General features: G+C 42.8%; 1 protein-coding gene across 1 annotated transcript; it reads right to left on the reverse strand.

Moving 5' to 3' along the window:
- Window positions 1–4,896: 4,896 nt before the first annotated feature.
- LOC105562430 (protein hairy-like) lies at window positions 4,897–10,194 on the reverse strand. The gene is made up of 3 exons (XM_012013271.1): window positions 9,829–10,194; window positions 9,313–9,405; window positions 4,897–6,353 (listed from the first exon to the last, which is right to left on the reverse strand). Exons 1-3 carry the CDS (start codon window positions 9,895–9,897, stop codon window positions 5,142–5,144), a joined length of 1,374 nt encoding a protein of 457 aa, XP_011868661.1. The 5' UTR covers window positions 9,898–10,194; the 3' UTR covers window positions 4,897–5,141.
- Between the last annotated feature and the right edge of the window lie 2,934 nt (window positions 10,195–13,128).

Genomic DNA, 13,128 nt, shown 5'->3' on the forward strand with positions numbered 1-13,128 from the left:
TACGCGCGTGTACACACAACATGCGCGCGCGCGCGCGCACGCACACGCACACGCTTTACGTTCCCGTTCTGTTTTCCTTTCCCTTCCTCCTCCTTTCTCTTGGTCACGCTTCAACACCTTTCCCTCATCCTCGTCCCTCTTTCGAATTTTGTGGTAAACGAGTCTCTTTATCTTCCTTTCTTCCTCCCTTTCTTCCCGCGTCCCCCACGGTTTTTTTCCCTCTCTCTCTCTCCCACGCCGGCCCTCTCTGTCCTACCCTACTCGAGGTTACCGCCGCTGCAGTCGCTTCTTTCTCTATCGGATATACCACTTGCCACCGCGGGGCTAACGCGGTATCGCTTACTCGCTCCCTCGCTACCGCGCTCTCCGGCGGAACTCCCGACCGCTTCGGAGACAGCCAAATAAATGTCTCTCGGACTACTTGCACCGACACTTCTCCGCTACGCTTAGCTAATTCGGCACCGTACAAAACTTCGTAACCGAGATTTACAAAGAATGCTCGGAAATTGGCCAATTAATTGCGCGGTTTACCTTCGTCCGTCACTTCCTTCCCGGTAACAGGTTAAATATGCGAATTGCATTTTAACGTAATTGAAAAATTAAGAATTGATAGCACGATGAAAAATTAGGGGGAAGCCCACCACGAGCGCCATTTGTGTGATCGCAGAGTGAATTGCGAGTTTACGGAAGAAGAAGGTCTTTCTAAGACGGCGTATTTTCGCGCAGCCGTTTGTCGATCAAGCTCGAACGAGCGATGGCGCGAAAAGACAGAAAAACTCAAGCGGGCGGAGATGAAAATTTGGTCGGCGGGAATGAATTTCCACTTGGCGCGTCTAATATTGTTTAAAATGGTATAATTTATTTTGACGTCGCGGTAATTTCTGGTGCGCTCCGGCGCGATTAATAATCGCACGAAAAACATACGCAAGATATTCTATGGATTTGAAAATGAATAAAACCTTATCATGACACGTCGCAGGCCGGCAATGCCCGATAAGCGCCGAATGAACTCGTTAATGCCGACATTCCTATTACGCTCACCAACTTTATTGGGTAAAAACGCTCTCCCTTCCGCTGTCATCGCACTCTTATGCACGCGACAGTCGCGCACCGCGGCCGGATATACACACGTGTACACACGTGAAAGGAAGGGAATACCGCGACGTTGGCCGGGCGCGCCGTAGCGCGGTGCTCTCCCGAATGGGCGTGGATAAACGAGCGGAAAAATGGCGGGGTTTGGAAATGAGATTTGCTGGTAAACCGACAATTTATCGTAGGTATCTGCGAAAGCATCTCTTGACGTTCCTCTGACCAGAGTTATAATTAATACGCTCTCGTCACAGTGCGCCCGACCAATATTCCGTCGCGCCCGCACACGTACACAGTCGGAGCCGCACCGCGCGGCCGCCCCGCGTACGCGTGCACCGACGACGGCGCGCGAATCTGTGTGGTCGCGCTCGCGCACCGACGTGTAACCGGTTGTTGATTAAGTTTGAATGACTGATGCCGCAAAAACACATTAAAACTTGAATGAGTACAGATGAAAATTTAGTCGCTAGGAATCAAGAGACCGCAGAGGCAAATGGCCTGGCGGCCGCACATACGCGCGGACGGAACCTCCGCCTCCTCCTCCTCATCCGCCTCCACCGCCCCGCTCGCCCTTCGCCCTTCGCCGTGCGCCGGCACCCGGCGTCCTCTCCGTTTCCTCTCTCTTTTGCGATCGGATGCCCATCGAAATACAACTACGCGAAAAACACTCGGCGATTGCTATATCCGCCGTCCGGAGGCACTCGCGTCTGGTTGCATACCGCAACGGAAACAGCCTGTGTACTCTGGTCGGCTTTCGACGATCGTTTTTTCGACCGATCGATGAGTCGGCCGGAGCAAGATCACGGTTCGTCCGGGAGGCCGTTTTGAGCTTGATTCCAGTAATAGAGAGAATAGAGTTGCGATAGCGCGCCTCTCCCTCTCTCTCGCTCGCATCGCCGTCGCGGATTCGCGGTTGTCCCCTGCGATTTATAGATCTTTAGCATCGCACGCCACGCATTTACATCATCTGCCGCGGCGATGCTAAATCATGGCACGTATCTCTAATTTCGCAATATTTCCTTCCATCGAACCGCTCGGAGTATTAAATTTATTACACGGATCGACACGGGGCGACCATCTTTTTTTTTTCGACAAAGATTAGCATCCGCTTCTCCGCCATTCTATCTTAATTGGACTGTCAACTCGACGTCCAAGGGACCCGTCGTTGGGAAAGCATAAGACCCTTCATTGTCCAGCGTTGCGATCGCGATTATTCTTCTCCACTCTCGCGACAAACGTTGCGGACGAAGACGAGGTACGTATCGGATTCACGTGGCCGTGCAATCTATCGCGTACGCAAGATCCGCGGATTATCATAAGACAACCGGAGGAACAGATTATCCCGACTGTCGTCCCGTAAATACGTCAGCATCGATGGAAAATCGCGGATCCACTTTAGCGTGCGCTCGCCAACGGAAATGGGAATGGGGATCCATCAAGCGGCGACTCGCGACTGCAACCGTACGGCAATAGCGACGGCAGTGATTGCCGAGGGGGAGAGAGCCGCGAGATGATCGTTTCCTCAATAAAAATCGTCAACCAGATCGTAGCTCACGCACCGATACGGGACCGCGCCACTCCCCGTCGGTCCAATCAGAGGCTCCCATCGCCTTAATGTATTCAAATGTAAGCGGTAGCAGTGTTTATGTCTTGACATTGCAAATTGTAGCGGCCGCGCCATAACTTATAGTAATTGCTGTGCGCCGGAGTAATTATTTATACTCGTGATATAGCGCACGGGAGTTACTCACAGCCGCGGGATCTGTGTATACACCGACACCGAGGCCCATTGTGCACGTGAATATCGAAAAGGGGCGAGCAGAGTGCGATATTAAACCCGAATTTAAGCGGACGAATCGGCGACTTCGATGCCTCGCACAACGTAGGACGGTACCTCGTCACACAAGGATCGAAGAAAGAAACTATAAAAGCCGCGATTCTCCTTCGCCCCGTTTTCCTTACGTTTTATAAGAGACGTAATGATTCTTTAATGAAAGGAGCATTGTCCGTACCCCACAGGTGCCTCGAGTCGAGCGAGACGTCTTAATGTCCGTGCACTTAATTATACCAGTTTTAATGACACGTAATAATAATGCGTACATTTGTAGACGGTGGTGTCACGTACTGTACAGAGAGATAAGTCGGTGTCTCTCTCTTTTTTTACTTTCTTATTTGTATTTGTATACCTTTCGGTACAAATTGTATCGACAAATGTTAGAAATTCAGTTAATTTGCATCGCAATTTTCAGCAAATTAGATACATTTGCAACGAGTGGTTAATATACGCGGTATTATAATTTTACAGGCACCCTTTGACAATTGCGTTTACGAATAAAAAATTTTAATCTCAAACATGTGTGCCGCCATCTCACTGTCAATGCTCGAACTTGCACAGGTTTTCAATACGTTAAAACTGGTTATAAATAATACTACGTCACGGCGACAACTACATATTTATGACTATTTAAATCAGCCAGATAAAACAAATGTTAAATTCGCGATGATTTGTTAAATCGCTCGAATTCCTCGTAAATTTTTGGATATATTTTTGTTATGCATTCCGGTCGCGTAATCGACTGCATCATTTAATTACCTTTGTCAGTAACCGATCATTTCATCTACAAAAAAAAAACCCGCAAGTACGTGCATCCCAAGAATAAGACTAAGGGAATTTACAAAGTTCGCGATTTCTGTCGATAAATCAGTTTAAGCATTCAGTCGATGAGAACGCGGGTGGTTTTGCGGTGTAACAGGTGGTTGAAATTCTCATTCTCCACAGCTTTTTGCTCCTTTATCGGCAAAAAAGGAAAGAATAAGTTCCAGTTTATGAATCGGAGCGCGTTTAACGCTCCTTAAAAGGGTAAAGCGCCTCCGATGGCTCTCTCAACGAGGAAAATTTCCGTGCTTTTACGAGATCGTGGAATATGGTAGATCGTGGAATATTGGTAGAATATGTAGGAGCAGCTTTTTTGCGAGACAGAATTGTAACACTTACAATGAGATTGGTTTGCATTCTGTAAATTTATTTATTTTGCCGATGAATGTATCGTTTATACAAGAATAAAAAAAATAAGTAATAAACGTCGTGTCTTTCTCAAAGATTGTACTTTAACGTTACATTTTTCTTTTATCACAAACTCGTTACACCGTTTTAACACGTTAAATGCCAAGAATATGATATCCGCCGCTATGATATCGCGTTAATATAGGAATAAAATTGTAATTAACGATAGAAGATTATAAAAAAAGTTTAGGAAATTTTACACATCGTGGATCGAGGGTTAACTTAATAACAAAATTTGTAAAAGGACTAACGTATAATTTTAAATTATGCATGTAGCTGTTAATTTATCATTTACGTGGTACGTCACGATCCACGTGGCAGTGAACGTGTTAATTAATACAATACTGACCATCGTTAAAAATCGCAGACCGCTGAAGAGTTATCATCACTCGTACAATTATTGATTAACGTAAAATTATAATTTCTGATTAAAACATATATTTAATTAAATAAGGATAGAAATATTTACAGGGCTATTCACATATTACGCATTGCGGCAGACTTAACGAAATATTAATCTATTAAATATAATAGTTTGATACTTAATAGTTTAATCTATTTAAAGCTTACGAGTCTTTATCTAAATGGCGAAGACGCAGCGTAACGATGCATCGAGTACTCAATCCTGCAGACAGTCAATTTCACGCTTTGGCACGAAACCGCATCTTATTGTCGATAATGAGCTTGTTTATCTTTAAGTTTATCTTTATTCCTTAACGTATTTATTAGAATTAAAAAAAATACGGCGCCTAGCAAGAAATACATCGCGCAAAAATTCTGCTTCCCCGATTATTCATGATTTATGCAAACCGTTATCAAATGATAAAATATGTAAAATGATATTTTCATGGCACACTGTCGCCAATCGATCGACTTGAAAGCGTAAGCTTTCAATTAAGAATCCAAAAGCACGTAATTTGCTCCTTCATATTGAATATTTAAAGTACTTGTTGAATTTTGATTTTTTTTTACTCTTAGCTAATAACGATCACCAAGGTCTCCACATATCGCCGTTTAAAGAACCTGCCGGGCTCGGTGGGAATTTATCGGAATTTGAATTGCAGTTTCGCGGCGTCTGGCAATTCTGACTTCCTGGCAAATCTTGGACAGGAATTGCGGGAGATTGCTCATTTGTGCTCTTAAGCACGTCGGTATTATTCATCGAGGAGGTCGAACTAGTGGGTTCTTGATATCTCGGTCTCTTATCCGAGATCGCCAAAAGCCCGTCGGAATGACGTTTCCTGAGACCGTCTCTCTTGAGTAGCAACCCACTCGGAGCGCGATTGTAAGTTTTGTCCGTAATCACGGAGAGCGGTTGTCGCAAACCGTGCATCGCCGTGCCGTTCGTATTATTGGCATTGTCCAAACTTTCCACGGCGTCTTTTTTGGCCGGGACATTGTCGTCCACGGCCTTAGATTCCAAGAATGCCGCTGTGGGTGACTTTCGGTCGCTAGTCGAGCTAATTTGCGGTTTCTGGGTCTCTGGCGAGGACGAGAAGCTCTTTGAGGACGCAGGGCTCTGCTCGGGTAATTTGAATCGATGTTGCGGCTGATGATGGTTAGGCGTCGTCGCCTGCGGATGTTCCGAATGATGACTCTCGTCGCCGTAACTCGACGTGGAAGTCGAAGGGCTCAGCAGCGGGGTGTGCGGTCGGTGAACCGCGGTAAAAGCCGACGACTGACCGATTCTCGCGGATGAATCCGTGGCCGGTGGAAAGAAGGGAAAATTCGCGGAGATGCCGGCGGATTGCGGCACCAAGAATGCCAGCTCGCCCGTCGGCAGTCGGCTCGGGATCAATTGGATCCGTTCTCCGTTCGGTATCTGTATTCTCGCGCTGCCGTTGTTATTCTCATCCCCATTCTGGAAATCGCTCTGGAAGCCAACCTTTACCTCCGGGTAGAGGCGCTCCGGCATGTAGGGCATGTACTGGCTGTAGAATGGCGCCATTTGCTGGAGATGGCTCACGCAGCTGTTCAAGTGTGATACCAATCGTTGCTTGATGGTGGGATCGACGTTCTCGAGGCGGCTGACGTATCGCGATACTTCGGTAGCACATTCAGAAAATCCAGAACGGAATTTCGTTAGCACCACTGGATCGTTGGAGACGGCCGCGTTCAACTGCTGTCGCTGCATCGTTTGTATATGCTTCACCGTCATTTCGAGGATATCGGCCTTCTCGAGTTTCGAGTGCCTAGTTGGCTGTAACAGGTAAAAATGGTCTAAGTATCAATATCAAGAATTTATAATCATTCATAATGATTCATACACGTGTCAATAAAAGCATTATTATGTTGTCCGTCGAATGCAACTGCCTAACGGAAAGAAATGACCTTGAAATGACCTCAATGATCTTCCGGTCGAGAAGTTAGAGAGCGTAACGTGCATCGGTACTGAAAGAACTCTGCGTTATCCACAGAAGCTATTTGGCGGTGAAGCTAAAGGACCTTGTACGCGGTAAAACGGGTCTACAATGGGGTTCCTTCTTATTCGAAGCACAGTAACTGCGGCTAGAAACGAGCTTCTTGCTAGAAGAAGGATCTTTGATCGGACATCGATCCTTCTCTATCGAAGATAACGCACGATGACGCGACACGCCCATATAATTGACTTGATGTGAACTGCTACCGTAATAACAGACTAGCAACTACGGTAGCTAATGCAACCCATTTCGTAGTCAGCCTAAGGGCGTTTAAGGACGCTTTAGCTCTCGCATTTTCTTAGATTTTTTTTATTAAATTGCACGCGCAATAGATCGTTAACTTGTTTTATCCAAGTCGCGCGTGAATTGCTCGAGGATGTTTACCTGTCGCCAACATACTATTACGGAATAATTTAGCGATAATCTATCGATAAGCGAAAGAATTGTATAATATATACATATGTATAATACATCACACATACATATTGTATATACAATTATTATAATATTTACATTACATTATATAATTTATTACATCTGAATTTATTCAATTAAATCATTAGTATAAATAATGTTACGGAGTTAAGGTTGCTCGTAAAATGAGCTATTTACAAGCGATCAATTGAGTCGTGGGAAACGATTCGGCTCTCAAAAACATCGCGGAGCGGTTTTTCAGATATCCTGATGAACGTGACCTTCCCCGAATCGAGCTTATGCCGTATAAATTCCCATCAGCCCTTTAACCACCAATACCTCAATAGTAGAACGGTCCTCTTTTTCGAGGGTCCATTGTATCCTCTCAATTCTTTGAACCTTATCCTGTCGGATCATCCTGATGTTCGCATTTTTATGGTAAATTTGCGATCGCCTGAAGAATGAGCGTGGGAGTCGGCAGAGCGTCATTTGTACACGGAATCGTATAAATGCTTGTGACTCGGTGGACGCTTTGACTTTAAGAAATGCAACGAAACCAAAACGTTAAACCAGTCGTGCAACGTGAGAAGAAATCACTTGCAAAAATGTAACAAGAATAATATTGCGTGGGACGAGAGAAACATCGTAGATATCGATTTTCCCGCGAGTGAATTTGACACCCCAAACTCAAGAGCGGAGGACTAGCACCTGTTAAAGGACTGAACAAAAAAAAAGAAAGTAGAGGCGTTGCGCATCTCCCCCCCCCCCCCCTTTTTTTCGCCGATCCGCACCGTCGTCGCGGAGCTGGATCCTTAAAGATGATACGGTCAACAAAAGAGGCTGCAACCTGAGATGAGATTCTTTTTCTTCGTAATAATTATTTCGAGGTTCCCACGAACACGCGGGGGGCGTTTCGGACGAACGGGACGGACACACTGGTGCGAGCAGGTAGCGGAAGTCATCTGGACGAGAGCGGAGAGAAAGAATGGTGAGAGCGTCTTGTCTTGTTATACATCCCTGTTTGAGAAATCAACCTCAATGGATTGTATTACGCGGCGGAGAATCTTTGATCCGTGAAAAAAAGCTCAATCAATCGATAACTAATTCACATGTGCAGTTCATTATTTTATAATCTCCTTCCTTCGTTTTGTGTTTCACTTGTGCAACATTTTCAAGCCGACTTTACAATCGGATATCAAATATTACGCTACGTTTCGAGTCGCTACTGGCTGAATCAACATTGGGACAATGTTGAGAAATGATTTCGAAAGTTACATGGGCACAGGGGAAACTTGGAGGCTATTTCAGAGGTTCGCCACCTCTTCCTTTAACCGACTGGAATGCCATTGTAAAATCTGTAGAACAGAGGTTACATAGACGTACGAGGATCCAGTTCCATCTGTTTCCCACGCGGAGACATCTAAAATACTAAAACAAAACCTACCCCCACTTCCTTTCATCCAATCCTCCAGTCTAAAATGGATCCTGTCGCAGAGGATGCCGAGGGAAAAAGGGGTCCACAGTGGACAACCTGATCAAATACATTCAATATACATCCGTTATGACAACTTCCGCTACCGACAATGATCAGTCAGTCCTATACATCTCCGAGTTTCATATTCAAGTGACAAAAATTATATTTTTCAAATATTAAACTGACAGAAATAATTACGCATTTTGTTTAAAAAATATTACGTTGAACATTGTTTGACACAATTTATGTATAATACGGCGATATTTAATAATAAAAAAATAGAATTTTTTTTCAACCTCGAATAAAGTTAAAATTAATTTGAGCAGGCCAGGGAAATTTCGAGAACGGTAATTAGGATAATACTCAAAATAATAATTCTGTAAATAGCGTGCAAAAATGCTGCGTTTCTTAAGCGTCGTCCTTCAGAGCGCGATCAGAAGTAGCACATTTTTTAATGTTATCTCTCATAAAGCGGATCACGTCTCTAGATAAACAGCTCAGAAGTCACGTTTTTCTACGACACGTTTTAACACGGCACCATGTGGATCTCACGAGGACAAACAAAAATCATACGTGCACTGACTGGCATGCAATCTCGTGCTATCATTTTGCGTTTCGCTGATGCCGTTGTTTATCGTGAATCTTGCGAGCAGGTAATTTAAGCGCGTTTAAATATCGAAAGACACAAAAAGTATTATATCGAAATAGCTTCGATTAACTAGCTACTTCGATCGATGTTTAACCGGCATATTAAAACTGGCCAGCGACAGACGGAATTTCGAATTCGAACACCGTATCGTCGGATACATATTTAGTGGTATGTATTGCGAAAAATTAAATCCGAGACTTACGTCTTTTTCACTAAGGAGTATGTAATTCTTCAGCTCGTCGAGATACTGATTAATTCGAGCGCGTCGTCGTTTTTCCATAATCGGTTTGTTGCTCTGAAATAATCGGATTAAGATATTCATCACTTATTCACCACTTAATAATAGAGGAAAGTCCCCTATTGCGAGATAGGCTTCTAATATGAGACAGCAGGTTTTCAACATTCAAATTCAATCACAATCCTCTTTTGTGGCGATTACACAATTTAACAATGAATTTTCCACTAAACAGATCTCACTCCAATGGCAATAAAGTCATGGTGGAACCAACCGACAATGCCTATTAATTTAGTAGATACCTCGTTGTCTCATAATTTAGGAGCCGGTCTCATAATAGCGGACTTTCCTCTAAATACTTCTTTAAATCGTCATATCATGTCTCTCCATCTCCAATAGAACATGTCGATATAGTAATTTTTCGTATGGAAATTTTTTATGCAACAGTAGAATGATCTCATCTGATTATAAAACATTCATTACCCTCCTCAGTTCCGCTTTCGTCATTCCCGAGTGTGTTTGCGGCTCGAGTTCTTCTTCGCTGCCCAACATTTTGTAATTATGGTACTTCACCACTAAGCAGAGTTCTCAACTGTCATACCTTCCGTGCGGATGCACTTATTGCAATTAATTATTAAATTAATCCTCGAGAATTGCTCCGATTTATTGCCCACACTCACAATGTGACGAGTCAAAGTTGAACGTACGCACCGAAGAACACTGAAACTCAATTTAACAGCCAGGCGTTTCTGTGGTGTGTATGTGTGCGAATTATTTTCACGAAAATAGAAACCGAGGCTTAGTTAAAGAAAAGTATAAACAGTGTTTGGCCGGTCAGACTGTTGGCCTTATATTAACGTGTGACTTTGAAATTCTAAAGCGGTGTGTAGGGAAGTCCATCTTCGCCGATGGACGTCCCGCTTGGGGTATTGAGGGTAACTGTTTTCGATTTCGAAGACCGCATGCCGATGCACCCGTATAGAGTGGGGAAAAGTGCGTTCCGGAGTGGGATATTGGGTACCCCAAAGGTGGGGAGGTCCTCGGCCCTCCTGAGACCTGTTGATGTGTGGGAATTCACGCCGTCTGCAGGATATACCTCGTGCAACGTAGTCGCTTATTTAATTTGGGCTACATCCTGTGAAGATAATATCGGAAGTGGTTTGGGCAATTTGCAACCAGGCAGGCGATATATTTAATTCATTTTCAATTGGTACAATTATATCCTTTAAGTACTTCGACCTCTCACGAGAAAGTCCCATCGAATAAAAAAAAGAGTAACAAATAACGCACGTTACAACTCTTTCACTTTTTATTTTTGTTATTTGGTAAAGAGGTGCTACGGATATTTCCTTATTTGTAATAACGGCGTGTAAAATTCTAATGATAAAATATCACGAGCGGTATTCGAGAGGGAGAGAGAGAGGGAGATTTTATCAGTTTTTGTCACGACGCGGACGACGCGATATCAATGAAAAAGGACAGATTGTTAGCGCGCATCGACTGTAGCAGCGGTAAAGCACAAAGGCGTGCAATAGAGGATCATCTGACAGAGAAGGGCAAACATTGCGTGCCGGCGATGTGTATGTGCGTGCGTATGCGCGCGTCATAAGTGTGGCTGGCGTGTGCAACGCGATCCGATGCACGGTTTACACGGGTGCATACGAGAGCGAATGCGGGGCCTCTCACGTGGGAATTGTTTTAAAATGTGCTGTTATTTATCTGTACAAAGCTGTCGCTGTTAACGCAGTGACATGTTCTGACGTACTCGCTATTTGTAAAATGTGAATGTATAATAAAACGCGGCTTTATTTTTCTTCTCTTTTTTACGCACATTTTAGAGGAAAAACCTTAATTCGTATACATCTCTCCATGAAATTACGAATTAAAAATAACGAAGTTATTTTCGGGCTATGAGATAGATAATTAACGGTTAAAATTTCGTCACGATTTTTAGTGGTACGCTTACTAGATAACGTAAAAACGTTGATGAAGATATAAAAATGTAGGAAGCGATATCACGTAGGAAAAATATGCATTTGAAACGGTATGCAAACAAATGCATAATAAAAATAGGTTTGTTCAAAAAGTTCTGGCATTTTGTTATTATTTTTTATAATTTTTGGAGCTTTATTTACAATTTTTTCAGCTCTAATTTCGTCGAAAAACGTTCCTTTTCGGTTGAAACACTTCGAACGTTTTCGTTTCTGAAAACAGTCTTGGGAAGCGGCTTTCGAAACAGCGCGTAAGTCTGTCCACAAATTTTTCCTATTTTCAGTTGTGACGAAAGTTCGCTCTTTCAAAGAGAAATGATGAATGAACAGGAATGCATGTACAAACGCGTTGTCATGTGGTGGAGGAACAATGAATTGTTTTTCTACACTTCAGGCCATTTTTGCCTGACATTCTCTCGACCCGATCCCTACACACGTTTTCACAACGAAATCTACATTGAGAGGCCACAGGACTGAAATATTGGAAAGAAAATTCACGGACGAACTTCCGTCGAAACGCATTTCAGGATTGCTTCCAGAAGTGGAAACGACGTTCAGAGAATTGTATCAAGGAAGAAACGTATTTCAAAGGGGATAAAACTATTTCAATGGGAGTAAATTATAAATAAACCCGCGAAAATTATAAAGACAAAATCCGGGAGTTTTTTAAACAAATCTTATATAACTTCATAATTTGTAAACGTAAGACGACATTCGTTTGCTATTAAAATCAGTTGGGCCTCGAACAATGACCATGGCAATAAATCTTTATGATTTGAACGTTATGGTTTAAATTATACCGAAAAACTTTTTATTAATACGTTCAGCACGAATTTCTTCCGGCAATTTGTGCCCGTTGCTCCTCCTAAATCACTTACTTACTATATATCGCTATTGTATCGAATACCTACACATTATGTCAACCTTTGAGAATATATCTCACAGGGTGCAGACACATTTATTGCAGCAGAGATACAGTAGACCCAAGTAAGACTCAATAACTACTTTATTACGCTGCTGAATTGACATTTACAGTTACGTCCCACTTAAATCAGTTGTAATCTACACCCTTGTCATCAAAATTATTTCCAAACAAGTTAATTTTATGCGCACAATTTTTTCCAACATTTTATTGCTCTATCGTGGTAGAAAATAATGTACACGGCAAGCAATGATGCTGCATCAACCAGGCCAGTGTAATTGAAATAAATGTCGTTGAAACGACATCAGTATTGATGAATGAAAAACATCAGATAGTTGTCTTAATAATTTGGATATTTAGTTCAATGCTTAAAATTAAAATCCATAGCAAATACAATTGAATGAATTATTTCTGTTTGTGGCAGCCCGTGACGTTAACGTTTCATTCAAGCGATTTTATTTTTTTGTAAATTTAACAGCATTTTTTCGTGTATATATTCCGAAAAGAACGAAATGAGTCATGCACGGTACAGGCAAAAATACTACACGCGAAAGAATCTCTACGTTAGTAGTTCGCGATATATCGTGAATACGCGCGGGAGATTTAGTTACGATAAATTACCCCATTTACAGAAGCAGCTGTGCGTTTCACATTCAAGATGCTAATTGTGAGCAATGAGAGCTCTTTAGCTATGACTGGGTTATTAGCCGTTTAAAAATCAGATCCTTACGTGACAAGATGACTCGATAAACGCAACCGAGCTATAGTCGAAATTTTTTTCACGTTCATGCACTTTAAGTATCCCTGTTCAGATGTCAAGATTTAACAAAGGATTCAATGTTTACGACATATAAACCCTTTCGCGTTTGA

This window comes from Vollenhovia emeryi, unplaced genomic scaffold (assembly GCF_000949405.1).
Source record: "Vollenhovia emeryi isolate VEMERY1.0 unplaced genomic scaffold, V.emery_V1.0 DF939188.1, whole genome shotgun sequence".
Lineage (NCBI taxonomy): Eukaryota > Metazoa > Arthropoda > Insecta > Hymenoptera > Formicidae > Vollenhovia > Vollenhovia emeryi.

Coding starts and splice junctions, on each gene's coding strand:
- LOC105562430 (XM_012013271.1), bottom strand. CDS start 9,897: ATGTTGGGCAGCGAAGAAGAACTCGAGCCGCAAACACACTCGGGAATG. Junction 9,406..9,828: donor CGAAAGCGGAACTGAGGAGG/GTAATGAATGTT, acceptor CGATTATTTCAG/AGCAACAAACCGATTATGGA. Junction 6,354..9,312: donor TACTCCTTAGTGAAAAAGAC/GTAAGTCTCGGA, acceptor TACCTGTTACAG/CCAACTAGGCACTCGAAACT.